At 41.4% G+C, this 17376-nt stretch overlaps 1 protein-coding gene across 2 annotated transcripts in view; it reads right to left on the reverse strand.

The window, feature by feature from the left end:
- Window positions 1-5555: 5555 nt before the first annotated feature.
- Window positions 5556-17376, reverse strand: part of GNPTAB (N-acetylglucosamine-1-phosphate transferase subunits alpha and beta) — an 87636-nt gene continuing 75815 nt past the window's right edge. For both annotated transcript variants that reach the window (XM_074007621.1, XM_005572019.5), the window contains 3 exons: window positions 15479-15646; window positions 10091-10181; window positions 5556-7644 (listed from right to left, as the gene is read on the reverse strand). In XM_074007621.1, the coding sequence (XP_073863722.1) occupies window positions 7567-7644; window positions 10091-10181; window positions 15479-15646 (337 nt within the window). In that variant the 3' untranslated portion in view covers window positions 5556-7566. The remainder of the gene's footprint in view (window positions 7645-10090; window positions 10182-15478; window positions 15647-17376) is intronic.

Below are 17376 nucleotides of genomic sequence, written 5' to 3' on the forward strand. Positions count from 1 at the left end.
AGCCTGGGTGACAGAGTGAGACTCCGTGTCAAAAAAAAAAAAAAAAAGAAAAAGAAAAGAAAATTGCAGAATAATATGTAAATTATGAAACATGATGAACATACCACCTAATTTATGAAGTAGAGCTTTACCAACATTCACTGAATCTCCTCAGGCAGGCCTTTCCATCCGATCCTCACCTGGTCCCCCACCCTTCCCCATTCAGGGATATAAGAAAATTACCCTAAATTTATGTAAATCATTCACCCTCCCTCATTTTCTAAGTTTCATTACCACATGAAAATGTGTCGTTGAACAACACGGCTTAGTTCCGTTCGCATTTGGCATTACAAAAAATTGTCCCATAGTCTATGTAGTGTTTTGACAGTCCACTACAATGGCAAAACTACAAAATCTGACTACATGGAGTGATGATGAATCTATGTAACCAAGGGAACCCATTCAGTGGGTGGGAGTATAATTGTAAAATTATTTGGTGTCAAACAATTATTTGTAATTCGTATCAATTGCAAAACAATTTTTGAAGATATAATTTATAAAGGAAATGAAACCGATAATCCCACTACCTAGAAATAATATACAGTTTAAAATTGGGGGTATTATTTCCTTTCATCCTTTTTTCTGTGCTTGTATGTATTTCCCCCAAATAATTTTAAAATATATTTCAACCTTTGTACTTGCCTTAGTTTGCTCATAGCTCTGCAATCCTTTTTCTATTTGAAATCATACATTTTATCTTTTTTTTTTGTGAGACAGGGTTTTGCTCTATTGCCTAGGGTGAAGTGCAGTGGCATGATCATGGCTCACTGCAGCATTGATTTCCTGGGCCCAAATGATCCCCCGTCTCTGCCTCCTGAGTACCTGGGACTCAGGCACATGCCACCATGCCTGGCTAATTAAGAAAAAAAACGAAAAAGTTTGCCAAGATGGGGTCTCACTATGTTGCCCAGGCTGGTCTCAAACTCCTAGGCTCAAATGATCCTCTCACCTCAGCCTTCCAAAGTGCTGGGATTACAGGCATGAGCCAACTTTCCTGGCCTATATTTTACTTCTTTAATATTTGGCAAAGGCTTCAGGATCTTATTGACGCCAATCACTTTTCAACTGCCTAGTTCAAGTAAGAAATTCAAAGGAACCCTCCTGTTTACTCTTTTGCTTTGAATCCTCTTCCTTATGATGCTCAGCAATCCACTGGCTCGTTTAAATACACCAGTGTATTGGGTAAGGAATGACTGATGACGACTCCCAGACTTGTTCCTGTAATTCCATTCACTACATCAAATCTGTTGATACAGGATACAGTGAACCTCGTAAATTTTTCATTACTGAAAGGATTCAAAAAAAGTTTGTAAAGCATAGTACAGTACCTGCCACATAATAAATGCACCATAAATGGTGGTTTTTATGATTGACAATTGGTCCCATTGGAATCCTGCTTTTCCTCTCTCGCCAGCCTCATTCTTGGCCTCATACTACATCAGCCACATTGCATTTTCCCAAATGTGCTGTGCACTGTTATGCCTCCATACCCTTATACATGCTGTTATTATTAAGTAGTTCCACTCACTACATCATCATATTCAGTTGTTTTTCCCACAGTGACCCTTACAGAAGATCATCTGTCATTTTTCATCTTTATTCGTAGTAAAAATTTCCCAAGATTATCTCCAGCACCTTGGTATTTCACTGCTATAAAGAGCATGTCTGGAGATTTCACCATGTGCTTCAGCAGGTAATTTACAGATAATTTTTAACAGACACACCAATATTTCCAGACCTGTCTCAGTATTCATTCTTAGATGACCACATTGTTAATACTTTCCCATATAGATCATCACCCCATTTATTCCAATTATCTGGATTCCTAACAGAACATTTTCCCATTTTCTTTAGTAACCAATGGTGTAGAATCTTGTGATTATTTGAAAACCTAAATATTACATCCCTTTTTTCCTTATTCAGTCTTGAAGAACTCAGGTAATATAGTCGAAATCTTAGAGGCCAGGAGCAGTGGGGCTCATGCCTGTAATCTTGGCACTTTTGGAGGCTGAAGCAGGAGGATCGTTTAAGCACAAGAGTTTAAGACCAGTCTGGACAAAATGGCGGGACCCCATCTCTATTTATAATTTTTAAAAACTCATAGAAATGTCTCCATAAACTACTCTGTAGATAATAAGAACAGCATGTATAAGGGTATGGAGGCATAAGAGTGCACAGCACATTTGGAAAATGCAATGTGGCTGATGTAGTATGAGGCCAAGAATGAGGCTGGCAAGAGAGGAGAAGCAAGATTCCAATTGGGACCAATTGTGAATCATAAAAGCCATCATTTATGGTGCATTTGTTACGTGGCAGGTACTGTATGAATGCTTTATATTTTTTTAAAATTCTTTCAGTAATGAAAAATTTACAAGGTTCACTGTACTCTGTATCAACAGATTTTTCCAATTGCTTTCAAGTATGGCGGCTTGCCTTCACCTCGAGTACCTAATCCAGGAACTTAGTCTTCCACCTGCACTGTCTCTAATCTGTGAAACTGGAAGGTGATGTTTTTGTTGGCCCAGCATCACTCCCCTCATTCCTTCGGTAAAAATCTCCATCCCTCTGGCTACAGAGGTGGGCACAGAGCCCAGAATGAGCCAATCACAGTAACTCATCTCCCACCAGGGTTTTCTATTTTGAAGCCAGAGAGGAAACTTCCTGCCTCTCTGGAGTATGTGAGCCAGGAAATGCCATGTCCTCAGCAAGGGGAGAAAAGCTGATGTGCAGAGAGGCACAGATAGACGGTACTGAGTAACGGTTCAGGAAGAGCACCTTCCTCCTGTACCCCTCTTTGTTTTTCTTAAGAAGCTTGAATTAGATTTGTCCCTTGGAATCCACGTTTATGTGGTGGCTAAAAATTTTGTAGAGACTTGGGTGGAAAAGCTGTCTCTATTAATTAATAGTGAGACCTGAGGTGAGGCACTAAACCTAGTTAGGCCCCAGTTCCCTCACTGATAAATGGGGATATGTTGTGGATGAAATGAGATGATGAACTTAAAGCATTTAGCACATAGTTTGTGTGCAGTAGGATGTAGCTGTTATTAGGGCAAGTGAGAGGAGAAAAGCAATTAGACTGACGAGAAGCCCCCTTCACATCCCTTTAATCACCACGGCTCTGTACTCCTGTCACAATGAAGCCTGGGATTTCCCTTACAATATATCACAAAGAAAAACAGAGCATGAATAAATGTGGCAAAGTCTTGATAACTGTTGAGCAGATAAGAATTCATCTATTGGTCTTTTTAACAATTTTTATGGTCTTTTTTAAAGAAAGATCTGTTGAGATTATCATCGTTTCTCCTTTGGTCTTTCTGACGTGGTAAATTGATTTTCAAGTGTTGGGCCAAATTTGCATTCCTGGAGTAGGCCCCGCTTGACTGTGAAGTGTTGTTCTTCTGGGAATAACTGAATTTGGCTTGCTAGTGTTTTGTTTGGGGTTCTTTTGGAGTAGACTGCCCATGGTTTTTGTCTTGTGGTATCTGAGCCAAGTGTTAGTGTTGGGGTTGTGTTTCAAGGGATGAGTTGGATGATACTGTATTTTCCTTTTTTCTGCTCTCTGGAAGAATTTGTGTGGGACTGGTGCTGTTTCCTCCTTAGATGTTTTGACCTAAGTAGTGATTACACTTCAGTTTAAATCCTTGATCTGTTATTATTTGTATACACTTCTTGGTATATGTAGAAATAATTTTCAAAATGAACACTTTTGCCAGGCGCAGTGGCTCACACCTATAATCCCAGCACCGTGGAAGGCCGAGGCAGAAGTATTGCCTGAGCCCAGGAGTTTGAGACAGCCTGGATAACACAGTGAGAGCCTGTTTCTACAAAAAAATAAACAAAATTAGTCAGGTGTGGTGGAGCACACCTGTAGTCACAGCTGCTCAGGAGGCTGAGGTGAGAGGACTACTTGAGCCTGAGAGGTTGACGCTGCAGTCAGCTGAGATCACGCCACTGCTCTCCAGCCTGGGGCAACAGAGTGAGATCCTGTCTCAAAAGAAACAAACAAAAAAACAATTTTGAAGACATAAGGTAGGTTAAAAAAAATCCTCTTTTTAATTAGAAAATGTATCACTTTTTTAGCTAAGAGCAATGTAATAATCTCACCCTGATGACTAGACTAGGAGCCTCACCTCTGGCCTGGACAACAGTCTTTTACAAGAATTTTCATAATTCCCATCATCACCACTGACATTTAGCAGGCAGGACTATTTGCCAGGCACTGGGTTGCGTGTGTAGCACATGTCATTTCCTTTAATTATCACCATAAGCCTCTGTGGTAGCTACCAGTATTGCCTCCCACATTTTGGCAGAGAAAGCTAAATCATGGCAAGCAGTGTCCAGGATCCAGGACTTGAACTCCTGTAGTCTGACTGCTGGGTGTGCTCTTCACCCACATGTGCCACAGTCCTGGGGAGGCAGCATGGGCTGGTGGGGACAGGAAAGAGGGACAACCTGGGTTCCCACCGTACCTCTTCCTCTAACTGGTTGTAAGACCTTGAGCAACTCATGTCATCCCCTGGCCTTGGTGTCCTTGATGATAAAAAGCAAAGCTTGGTCCAGACAGTTGTTTTGAAACTCTGCCTGAAGGGCCTGGGACCTAGAGGCAACACCTTGAGAATGAGGCAGGAGGAGCAGCCTTCCTTCTTTTGTGTCACAGAATGCTGTGGTTAATATTTTTATCTGTCCAAAATTCATGTTGAAACTTAACTGGCAATTTAAAAGTATTATGAGGTGGGGCTTTCAGAGGGTAATAAGTCATGGGAACAGAGCCCTCATGAATTCAATTAGATGCCTTTTTTAGAGGGCTTGACAGAGGCAGTTTGTGCCTTCTTGCCCTTCTGCTCTGTGAGGACATGGCATTCAAGAAGCCATCTTAAAAGCAGAAAGCAGCCCTCAGCAGACAACCAAACCTGCTAGCCCCTTGATCTTGGACTCTCGGCCTCCAGAACTATAAGAAAACGAAGTCCTGTTCTTTGTAAATTACCCAGTCTGAAGTATTTTGTTACAGCAGCACAAAAAACTAAAACACATAGTGACCTTCTATAGGATTTCATTTGAACAATCGGTTCTGACCATCTGACTGCTCATCAACTTCTGAGGTTCCTCTGTTCTAATGATTCTACTGAATCACAGAATCATTAGAATGAGTCTATGAATAGCCTATGATTATATTATCCATCCCATCATCAAGCTCCTAATTAGGTATGGACTATATTCATCTAACCATAGAAATCGTCATTACAGACAAATGTTCATTTCTCTAACTTTTCTAGAATAAATCTCAGCTTTTATAATGATACCAACATATCCTAAATTTTTACCATATGATAAAGTCCATTTAGAAACTATTTTCCCCCCTATAAAGCAACATTCTTCTGTATAATACTAATCTTTCCTTACTTTCCACTTAATTTTAGTAATGTTCAGCACAGAACCTGATACACAGTAAAGGCACTCAAGTGACTGCTGAATCTGAGTAACAGTAAACTCAATCCTCAAAGATTTAAACATCAAAGTGTCAGACAAAAATTTAACTTTTTATGAGATTTCAGTTTTTGAAATACACAACTCTTACAGCACAAACACAGTATTTACATTTCAAGTTCTTTGTACAAAAGATGTATGCCATTTTGAAAGAATATTGTTGAGATCATGATCTAAAATACCTGTCAGAGTTACTCATGGAATCTGGTCTTCACAAATCCATTGTATTATGACATAAACAAAATATGGCTAGATGCCAAGGTTTAACCACACATAAAAATACTAATTCTCAGCTGGGCGCAGTGGCTTACACCTGTAAGCTCAGCACTTTGGGAGGCGGAGGCGGGTGGATTGCCTGAGGTCAGGAGTTCGAGACCAGCCTGACCAATATAGTGGAACCCCGTCTCTACTAAAAATACAAAGATTAGCCAGGTGCGGCGGCGTGCACCTGTAGTCCCAGCTACTTAGGAGGCTGAGACAGGAGAACTGCTTGAACCTGGGAGGCGGACGTTGCAGTGAGCTGAGATTGCGCCACTGCACTCTAGCCTGGGCAACAGAGTGAGACTCTGTCTCAAAAAAAAAAAAAAAAAAAAACAACCACCACCACCACCAAAAACTAATTCGCAGTGATTGGCAAATGATGGCCTGAGGGTCACATCTGGCTGGTGGCCAGTTTTGTACGGCTGCAAGTTAAACATGGTTTTTACATTTTTAGAGGGTTGTTTGAAAAAAACAAACTAAACAACAAGAAGAATATATGACAAAGACACAGGTGGCCTGCAATAATTTACTATCCAGCCTTTTACAAAGAAAGTTTGCTGGCCTCTGTTCTATCTAAAACTGACTGAGAGAGATAGCTACTGGAATATACCGATGAGTATTCAACAAGACACCACTGTAATGTGCCAGTGCCATCAGCACTACTCATTTCTAAAATGAGGCACTTCTGTTTGAATATGTACATTTCCAAAACATAATTACATCTGGTAAGTAGCACTGTTACTAACTCTAGCCCTTTGAAATTAGACCTGCACAGGCCGGGCGCGGTGGCTCAAGCCTGTAATCCCAGCACTGTGGGAGGCCGAGACGGGCGGATCACGAGGTCAGGAGATCGAAACCATCCTGGCTAACACCGTGAAACCCCGTCTCTACTAAAATACAAAAAACTAGCCGGGCGAGGTGGCGGGCGCCTGTAGTCCCAGCTACTCCGGAGGCTGAGGCAGGAGAATGGCGTAAACCCGGGAGGCGGAGCTTGCAGTGAGCTGAGATCCGGCCACTGCACTCCAGCCCGGGCTACAGAGCAAGACTTCGTCTCACAAAAAAAAAAAAAAAAAAAAGAAATTAGACCTGCACTTGAAATTATAGTATTCTTAGGGGCTGAAGTCAATAATTACAAAGCATTTCAGATGTCAATCACTGACCTCTTCAGTAGTTAGTGGTTTAAGACCATTTACAGTCTTAAACATTAGTAAAACCCATAATTTAGGTTATTGTCAGTAAGAGGTGATATTGCTGCATTATTTAAATAACATCTATAAAAATAGGTTTAGACATCCCAATTCATTATACTCAGAAGCAAGAATAACTAGTTAACTTAGTAACTACTCATTTTAAAAATGGGAAATGAAAAAAAAAGTGCAAAACTTCAGCAAAAGGCTTTGGAATGCAAAGACTGGGGCCTCTTAGCAATCACTCCCAGCTGGCATAGGCTTCTCGTAATAAAGTTAGTCTGCAATGATTGCTGTGGGAAATTAGCAGCTGTCTCTTGCCAGTGAGCCTTTTTATAAAAAGGATGACAGGTCCATGAGCAAATTCTTGAAAAGTAAAATCAGTTCAGAGCTGCTCAACACACAAGTTTTCAGTGGGTTGGTTAAATAATTCCTGGTCATCGGGCTATATTCATGCCACAAAACAGCACGGTACTGGATATTTTCCTTCTTCGAGCCAAACTGCTAAGCATCACATCGCAAAGACATCTCTGTGAAGCTGAGTTTTAAAATGCTCAGTAAATGCTGAGGTAGATGGTTTGCAAATGAAGATCTTCTATACTCTGATTCGATTGGGACTAGCTTCTTTGTGTATCCTCCTTCTGGGAAATATCTTCCGCTTAAGTGCAATTAACTAAATGATGAAAGACACAAAATACATTTTAATTATCACGTTGATGAAAGAATATAAGTGCATCATACTTTCTAAGAGCCATATGACCTTAATCATTTCCACAATCTTATACATAAAAAACAGACAACAAACAAATCTCCATCATTCCTCCTCCAAAACAAAAACATTAGTTTTGTTTAGCTGTGTAGGGTCAATATGCCTAGATATGTGCCCACAAAGACACCCAAGAGGATTGCAATTATTTTAGCCCACGCTTCATTTTTCTAAGACCTACAACTACAGACTTTTACACAGCTATTACCAAAGCATATTTATTTACAAGATATCCATTTGTCAAGTCTTTCTACTGAAGGAAACTGTCTCTATTTAGCGATAAGACACTGCCTCTGGGTTTGAAAATGACTATGTTTGTAAAAAAAAAAAAAAAAAAAAACACACACCTACATTGAAAATCTTATCAGCATTTCTCCCCCGCTATTTAACCTAATCATAATCATTGGAGAACACAGGCAACACCCAATTTAAAATGGATTGTAATATATAAGTTCATTTGTAAATTAGTAGCTTAGAACTTGAATACTTTTTTCCTCATAAAAAGTTTGCCTATAATACATCTGAAACAGAAAACCAAATCAACGCTATAATAAAATTTCAATTTAAAAATGTGGGGTTTATTTTCTTTGAAGAGTCTCACTCACTCTGTTGCCCAACCTGGAGTCCAGTGGCGTGATCTTGGCTCACCGCAACCTCCACCTCCAGGGTTCAAGCGATTCTCCTACCTCAGCGTCCCGAGTAGCTGAGACTACAGATGCACACCACCACACCCAGCTAATTTTTGCATTTTTCGTAAAGATGAGGTTTCACCATGTTGGCCACGCTGGTCTTGAATTCCTGATTTCAAGCGATCTGCCTACCTTGGCTTCCCAAAGTGCTGGGATTACTGGCATGAGCCACCGCACCCGGCCCAAAATGTGCTCTTTATGTTTTCCATCTAGGATCTCTGGGTTTACCCTGTCTTCCCTCTCCCCAACCATGTAGGACTGGCTTGTTCCTTCATCTCTAGGTGGAGGCAGGGCTTTGTCCAAACATAAGCCACCATGGACTGAATGATGAACTGGGATTTGGGAGGGAAGGAAGAGGCAGCATTGGCTGATTTGTTTGTGAAGGTGGTAGGTATGGCAGGAGGAAGGAGTTTGACTCCAGTAGGTAGAGAGCAGGGTGCTGGGATTTAACCTGCCCTTCCCTTCCCTCTTCCTGCCTCTCTAGTTCCCTATTCTCTGCTGGTATAGATGACACAAAGGAAAGACTAACAGTCCTCTTCCTTTCCACTACCACGACTGCTCCTTTCGGTCAGGGCTCCTTTCCTTCCCCATCCTAGGTCAGCACAGCAGACTCAAAGGTTCCTCACTGGACCCTGTTCTAAAAGCAGGCACAGCCTTTCTGAGATTTTTCATAAGACTTTTACCTGCCATGAACAATGGTAACAAACATCAAGAATAAGACGTACAATCCCTGGGAAGCAGATGAAGGTTAAGTTGCTGTCCTGTTCACCTGCCCAGTCTCTGTTTCCTGAATTTCCTTCCATTTGCAGCAAGAAGCCCATTCGTTTATCCTAAAGCCCTCAGTACTTAGGTGCCTGTCCTTCTTGGTATAAGTCAATTTGGTGTACATTTCATTTGAGTGACAGCTAGAAAAGCTCCACTCAATAGTCACCTTGATTGGAGGCAGAGGCCAAGTCACTTGCCCAACCCAAGTCAGGTCGGTAAAGATGCCCATTCCCCTCCTTCAATCCTTTATCTTCAGAGTATTTCATATGTGAATAGCCTAATGAGGACTCTCTTATCCCTTTCTTTTTACTTCACAAATCTCCCTCCTACTTCTGGTCGCTCACCTCAAGGAGGCTGCGTGTGTACATGCATGCAGAGGAAAGCCCAGGTGTAGAGGGGCTGATGAGGAGAGGAGGGAGGAGGAGAGAGGAGGGAGAACTCCTAGCGACTGAAAGAAAGATAAATGGGAGCTACCGGTGTGAGTGGGACAACACGACGGAACTGGGGGATGTCTGAAGACACTGTGCTCACTCAAGGAAGGGTGAGAGAGGAAGATAATTGGAGACCCACAGAAAATTAACATTAGATAAGGATCCTAGATGGTTTTTTGGTTATAAATACTTAGAGCTACTTGGTTTTAGCCTGGTATCTACAAGTTAATCTGTTGAGTTCCAGATAAAAAGAATACTGGTAATGGATTTAGAAGAGAAATGAATAAAAGACTGTTATATTTGCTGCCTGAATATTGTGAAACATATTTAACATATTCACATATGAGCTATAAGACAATAAGAGAAGCTAAAATTTTGATTGTAAGTGTATATCATTTTCTAAAACATTCAGACACTAGTATACCAAGAAATACCATTTAGTATCCACACAAAATATACAAAACTTACCTGCTCAGCAAAAAATGAGAATATAGTAAACATAATCAATGTTGCTAGTACACAATGGGTCCAAAACTTCAATTTGTCTCGATAAGCCCTCCTGTGCAGAGAGAGAAGAAAGCAACTATGTACTTCTGTATATGGTTTCACTACCATTGGTTAAGCATTATTTATGTACTAGTTTTATAAAAACTATGTTGGGAAACACAAAAACATTGTCTTGCAATTCTAAAATGCTCACACAATATACATTTCCAACATGAGTTCAGATTTTTTATTATGTCATAGTAAATATTATACTTGAATTAGTAAAGTTATCCAGGCAGGGGAGAGGATTTCAAAAGAAAATTACTTCTGGCACTTAAACAAAACCACTCTTTCATTCATTTTTATTCATTCATACTTATTTATTCACTCAGTTACTTGATAAATACTTCCTGTGGATATGGAGAGATGAACAAGATGAAGTCCCTGCTTTAAGTGTTTAGAAACCTGAGGCGTTGCTGACATGCTGACTGATGACTTGCCGTCACATAAGACAGACAGAAATACGCATTATCAAAAGCAGTCTTGTGGAAAAACTTAGAGAAATGAGGACAGCACCACAGAGATGGCGGCATTTCCTGTGAGCCTTGAAGGGGACAGGAAGCATAAGGATGAGAAAGAGAAGGAGCAGTAGAGTGGCACAGTGGCCAGCTGGACCCTGCAGGACTGAGTGGAGTGAATCCATGCAGCAGCATGGGGGGAGCTAAGCCAGGTGAAGGTGAGAAGGTGTGAACTGCAGCTGCTCTGCAAAACCACACAGTGGGGTCTGGACAGAACACTCTAGTGGGAAAGTGGATGAAACAGACAGGTGGGGGTGTGTGTGACATAATCAGGGTAAACATGGTGGCCATTTGAAGGATGGACAAACAAGAAAGGCAGGCATTTTAGTTTTAGACCAGGCATGAAAGGAAGCAGTGACAATGAAAAGAAATAAGCAACAGAAGAGACATTCCTGAGGTAGAATCAACTGGACCTGGAGCCAACAGAATACTGGGGATAAAAAGAGGCAGTATAGCCATTTCCTCATCCGTAATTTGGAAATAATGAACAATTGGTTATGAAGATTAAATAAAAATGCTTACCATAGGTTTGGAAGATATGCTAGTAATTACCAAACTCTGGCCTCTGTGCTGAGTTACAGATTCTCATTTTCCACTGTTTGGGTGTGGATGTCTCTACCTCAAGTCACACATCCAAAATGGCACTCTCCCACACACAGGTCTTCCCCCCGTATTTCCCACATCTGTTAATAGGATCATAACTAGCTCTGTCAACTAATGTCTAGTGTCATTCAGAATCAATGTGGATTCTTAAAGAGCTAAGGAGCCACAGACTACAGACAGTTAACGTGTTGCCTCAGCTGCAAGAGATCCCATGAAATGAGCGCCTGCTATGTACTAGGGAGGCACTGTGGACTCAGCAGTAAGACACCACCTTTGCCCTGGAAGAGGACTCATAGTCTATCGGGAGAGACAAACACAACCAGACAGATGGCTGTGCAGTGCTATACCCCAAAAGGAATGGGCTTCTGTGGGGACAGGAAGAAAGTCAATGCAGGCAACTAGGGAAAGATGGCAGGGAACTCATGGAGGAAAAGAGAAACAAGACAATTTCTAGGAAGCAGGGCTAGCAGTGAGAGACGATGCAGAGCTGAGCAGGAGGAGGAGCAAGCAGCCCCCAGGGCAGGGGAATGACTGCAAGAGCACCCACACCTGATTCACACCATTTGTATAGCACAGAAATCAAGGACCTCTCAAATTACTTTTAAGCCCACTCTTTTCTTATTCAAATGGACCACTGAGGGTAAATTTAGTCACAGATTGGATTTGGGGAGTTAACACTTAGATCCACCTAAAGATCTTTTTCCTCTGAGTTAAGGGAAAGTGAAAATGGTGAGAAGCCATTCCTTGTCATTTCTGGGAGAGAAGACCCATGATTCAGTAATAACTTCTCCTTATGAAAATAAACACATAAAGATAGCAGCAATATTCATCCTAATTGTCTCATTTGCCCAACTCCAAGACAGTGAGGAGTTCTAGTGCCAAGGTCTGCCAATTTCCCTTTTAAAATGTCTCCCAATTCGTCTACTGCTTTTTCTTTATTGCCTGTATCCTTGGTTCACACCTGACTGTTTCTAGGACTATTGAAATGCTTACTTGTCTCCCTGCCTCCAGTTCCCAGACAACCCTGCCCCACTCTTAAGTACTTCTCCAACACTCCAACCTCCACTCTAATACTAATTATCATCTCAAATCATGAAGTCTGATCATGACAAACATCTAAAAAAAAATGTCTCCTGGGGGTCCATTCTCAAAAGAAAAAAGTCTAATTCAAATACAGTCTTTCACAATCTTCTTCCTTGACACAGGATTATCTTACACCTCTGTGCCTTTGCACATGCCATTTCTTCTACCAGGAATGCTCTTTCTTACCTGGAGAAGTCATTTTCATAATTCAAACCCAAGTCCAAATGTCACCTTCCTATAATAGAATCAGCTGGTCCTTCCTACGTACACCAACTGCACTGAACTCTTATTGCTGCCCTCAATATACTGTATCACAATTTGCCTAGTATCTGTCTCCCTGGATAGACTGTGAACATCTCAAAGCCTGGTACCACATACCTTTTATCTTAGTATTCCTAGCACCTGGCACAGAGAGGCAAGCAAAGGGTCAAAAATCTTCCTGTTACCAGGGGGTTCCTTGCAGGGGTTCCTTGCTCCCAGAGCTCCCAAGATGGTGGCAGGCCGCTTCCTAAATGGCGGCAGGCCGCTTCCAAGATGGTGGCAAGCCTCGTGTTCTCTGACCTGGGGTTCTTGGCCTCACAGATTCCAAGGAATGGAGTCTTGGGCCATGCGGTGAGTGTTATAGCTCTATTAGAAGCCATGGGTCACGGAAGAGAACCACGGAACCCAATGACTAGTGTTCAGTTCGATTAGGACGAACCCCGGCACTTAGCCACGCAGGAACAATGGTGAGCCTTTAGCCCGATCAGGGGAGTGGCAATGGGCGCCTGGCTGGATCAGGAGCACAGCAGACACCCTGCTGGATCCGGAGGGATGGAAGTCATCAGCAGGTCTGTGACGGCGGCAAACAGCAGTGGTGGACGGTGAGTGAAAGCTCAGCTCAAGCCGTAACAAACAGGGACCAAAAGAATGTGCAGTTGCAAGATTTAATAGAGTGAAGACAGAGCTCCCATACAAAGGGAGGGGACCCAAAGAGGGTAGCCATTGCCAGCTCGAATGCCTGGGTTTATATCCCGATCATTGTCCCTCCTGCTGTGCTCTCAGGCAATAGATGATTGGCTATTCTTTATCACCTGTTTTTGCCTAATTAGCATTTTAGTGAGCTCTCTCTACTATCTGATTGGTCGGGTGTGAGCTAAGTTGCAAGCCCCATGTTTAAAGGTGGAAGCGGTCACCTTCTCAGCTAGGCTTAGGGATTCTTAGTCGGCCTAGGAAATCTAGCTAGTCCTGTCTCTCATTCCTAAACCAAAAGATAAAATTATTTTTATAATTAAATGTTGGCAATTGCAGTAGAATGAAAGATGAAGAAAACTTATAAAGCAGCTTTGGAATACAGTGGAATGTGCAGAGGGTTGGGAGTCAGGCTGGATCAGCCACTTGCCAGCTACTTCAGCAGGAGCAAGTTACTCAACTCACATTACTATGTTCTCATCTTTAACGTGGCAGTAACAATACTTTTAACTGTAGAGAGTAAATATCTTGCCTAGCACAGTGTTTAACAGACAACAGGTTCTTAAGAAAAAGGGTAGCTACTCTGATGGCAGTGATGATGATGAAGCACACTTAGCCGGTGTTGTAGGCAGAATCTGGTGAATGGGCTGCCCAGGTTCATACATGGGCTCCCCCATTCAGGAGCCAAGATGCCTTATGCAAGTTACTTCCTTTTGCTGTACTGAGGATAAAATGGACCTACTATAGAGTTGTTAGAAGAGTTAAATGAGAATGTGCAAGAAAAGCTCTTAGTCAAGTACCATGTTACAATTAAGTTAAAAAAAAAAAAAAGGTCTTAGTAAGTATTGCTAGTGATTATTCCCACAGCAGATACTCAATAAATTAGCTGATTTAACAAATATAAGAATGAAAATTAGGGCCGGATGCGGTGGCTCACGCCTGTAATCTCAGCACTTTGGAAGCCTGAGGTGGAAGGATCGCTCGAGCCAAGGAGTTTGAGACCAGCCTGGCCAACCTGGCAAAACCCTGTCTCTACTAAAAATAACAAAAATTAGCTGGGCGTGGTGGCACATGCCTGTAATCCCAGCTACTCAGGAGGCTGAGGCATTAGAATCGCTTGAACCCGGGAGGTGGAGATTGCAGTGAGTAGACATCATGCCACTGCACTCCAGCCTGGGTGACAGAGCAAGGCTCTGTCTCAAAGCAAAAGAAAACAAAACAAACTGCTTAACTCAATCCTTTACTCATTATAAAGTTTCCCAGTTGATTATAAAGGCTAACCAGATAGTCTGGTTGTTGAAGTACTGAATGAAATGGCTCCTAATACCTTTTCAGATTTACATTCCACGATTTCAATATATGAATTCTCCAACTAAGCTGGGCTAGCCCTCAAATTGCCCAGATCATTCCCACCTCCAAGCTTTTGCTCATTGTTCCCTTCTCACCACTTCTGAGATTCTGCCTTCAGGACTTAGTTTAATTCATTTTCCCCAAAGTCTTTGACTATCAGCGCAGCACATACTGACCTCATGTACCTCTCATTTTATACTAAACAATTCCTTCACTTACACATTGGTCAACAAACAGCTGAATAAATGAAGTTCCAAATAGACTGAAAGAACCCAGTTATGCATTTTTTCAAATCCCTTAAAATGCAAATAAATGTCTTTCAAATATTAAACTCAATAAAAATTATAACTATATTTTTACGAATAAATTACAGAGCAAATAACACATTAAAGAAATTTCAGCTGGGCACGGTGGCTCACACCTGTAATCCCAGCACTTTGGGAGGCCAAGGCGGGCGCATCACCTGAGGTCAGGAGTTCGAGACCAGTCTGGCTAACATGTTGAAACCCTGTTTCTACTAAAAATACAAAAAATTAGCCGGGCTTGGTGGCGCATGCCTATAATCCCGGCTACTCAGGAGGCTGAGGCAGGAGAATCACGGAACCCAGGAGGCGGAGGTTGCAGTGAGCTGAGATTGCGCCATTGCACTCCAGCTTGGGCAACAAGAGCAAAACTCCGTCTCAAAAAAAAAAAAAAAAAAAAGAAATTAAAAAATTTCATCGCTAACATATAGATACATACGTATGTATAATGTATACACTCATACACACACACACACATATATATAAAAAACATGAGAATTTACCATTCCTGCAGCTCATGCATATGAAGGAAACGGTTTCGATACTCTCTTGGCAGCTCAAACTGGGAAGGTATGGGGAACATGGATTCATAGAAGTCCCTGAGAACAGCCTTCACTGTCTGGGCATCTTTATGATTGTGGTCAATGTTGTCATTCAGGCAAACAAACTTCCTGAAATAACAGAGAGCTAGGGTTATTAGTTACATACGGATAATCCTGACCTAACAAAACAAGGATGTGGATTCCAAATATATTTTAAATGGACTTATGTCCCAAGTTGGTATATTTGCTGATATGATTCTCTGGGGGAATGATGTTCTATACAGTTTTTCTTTAGATATTCCTCACCTATAAAACAAGAGAACTAGGGTAGATGGCCTTTTAACTATGGGAGTAAATTAATTTAATGACTTCTTTTTGGAGTGTCCTGAATTAATTGTTCAATAAATGTAGTTAATAGAGTGTCCTGAATTAATTGTTCAATAAATGTAGTTAACTGACTAGAATATTTTGTTGGCAGCTAGAAAAGACAATCAGTGGCCAGGCATGGTGGTTCACACCTGTTATCCCAGCACTTTGGGAGGCAGAGGCGGGAAGATCACCTGAGGTCAGGAGTTTGAAACCAGTTTGACCAACATGGCAAAACCCCGTCTCTACTACAAATACAAAAATTAGCCAGATGTGGTGGCATGTGCCTGTAGTCCCAGCTCTTAGGGAAGCTGAGGCAGGAGAATCGCTTGAACTTGGGAAGCAGAGGCTGTGGTGAGGCAAAAAAAAAAGACAATCCATAAGTACCTAAAACCAAGTTCTCTGAAGGCCACGCGTGGTGGCTCATGCCTGTAATCCCAGCACCTTGGGAGATCAAGGTAGGCTGATCACTTGAGGTCAGAAATTTGAGACCAGCCTGGCCAACAGGGTGAAACCCCGTCTCTACTAAAAATACAAAAAAATTAGCCGGGCGTGGTGGCGTGCCTGTAATCCCAGCTACTCAAAAGAATGAGGCACGAGAATTGCTTAACTCGGGAGGCAGAGGTTGCAGTGAGCAATCTTTAGATTGCACCATTGCACTCCAGCCTGGATGACAGAGTGAGACTGTCTCAAAAAGATTAAAAAAAAAAAAATCAAAACTAAGTTCTCTGAACTGATAGTTATATTACAAAGAAAAATCATGTAAATGATTGAGAGAGACAGACAGTGCCTTATAGCTACAGATTCTATGAATTTGATAATTTCTGCTTACTATGTCTCTAACCAAGTTGTAAGATGCTAGAGTTCTGGCAAAAAAGCAGATTACAGTGGTGCTTCCTTGCTTGTTTCAAGTTCCTTTCAAGGCAAAGGTCACTAAACTGAGGGCCCATTAAAATGGCTTGTAGGTATGCCAACACTTTTGAAGTAGATTCACCAAAAAAAATCAAACAAACCTGATAAAGCCTTCAGATCCAACTACCAATTTATGGGAAATACAAGAGACATAGAAACATGTTAAACAACTAGGATTCAATCAGAGAAGGACAAAGTGTAAGATAGCTATAGAATCTATAATCAGACTTCTTCATATACACATGCAAAAAATTATATGGTTTAAAAAAAGAGAGATGGAGGGAAAACACATAGATTTAACTTCAAACCAACAAACTTAAAAACCAAAAAACACATAAGTCCTTATGAAAGTTAAGAGGAGTGAAAGGTGTACATTGACAAAGTAGTTGGTCATATTAAGGAATCGTTATTGATTTTTTTAGGGTGATAATGGTATTGTGGTTATATATACAAAAAATATGGAGCTAAAATGATACAATGTTTGAGATTCACTTAATATTAATCAGGTAGCAGTGATGGAGTGGGTGTGTTTAGATGAAACAATGTTAAATATAAATGGAAGTAAATAAATGTAAATCACT

This window comes from Macaca fascicularis, chromosome 11 (genome assembly GCF_037993035.2).
Source record: "Macaca fascicularis isolate 582-1 chromosome 11, T2T-MFA8v1.1".
Classification (NCBI taxonomy): Eukaryota; Metazoa; Chordata; class Mammalia; order Primates; family Cercopithecidae; genus Macaca; species Macaca fascicularis.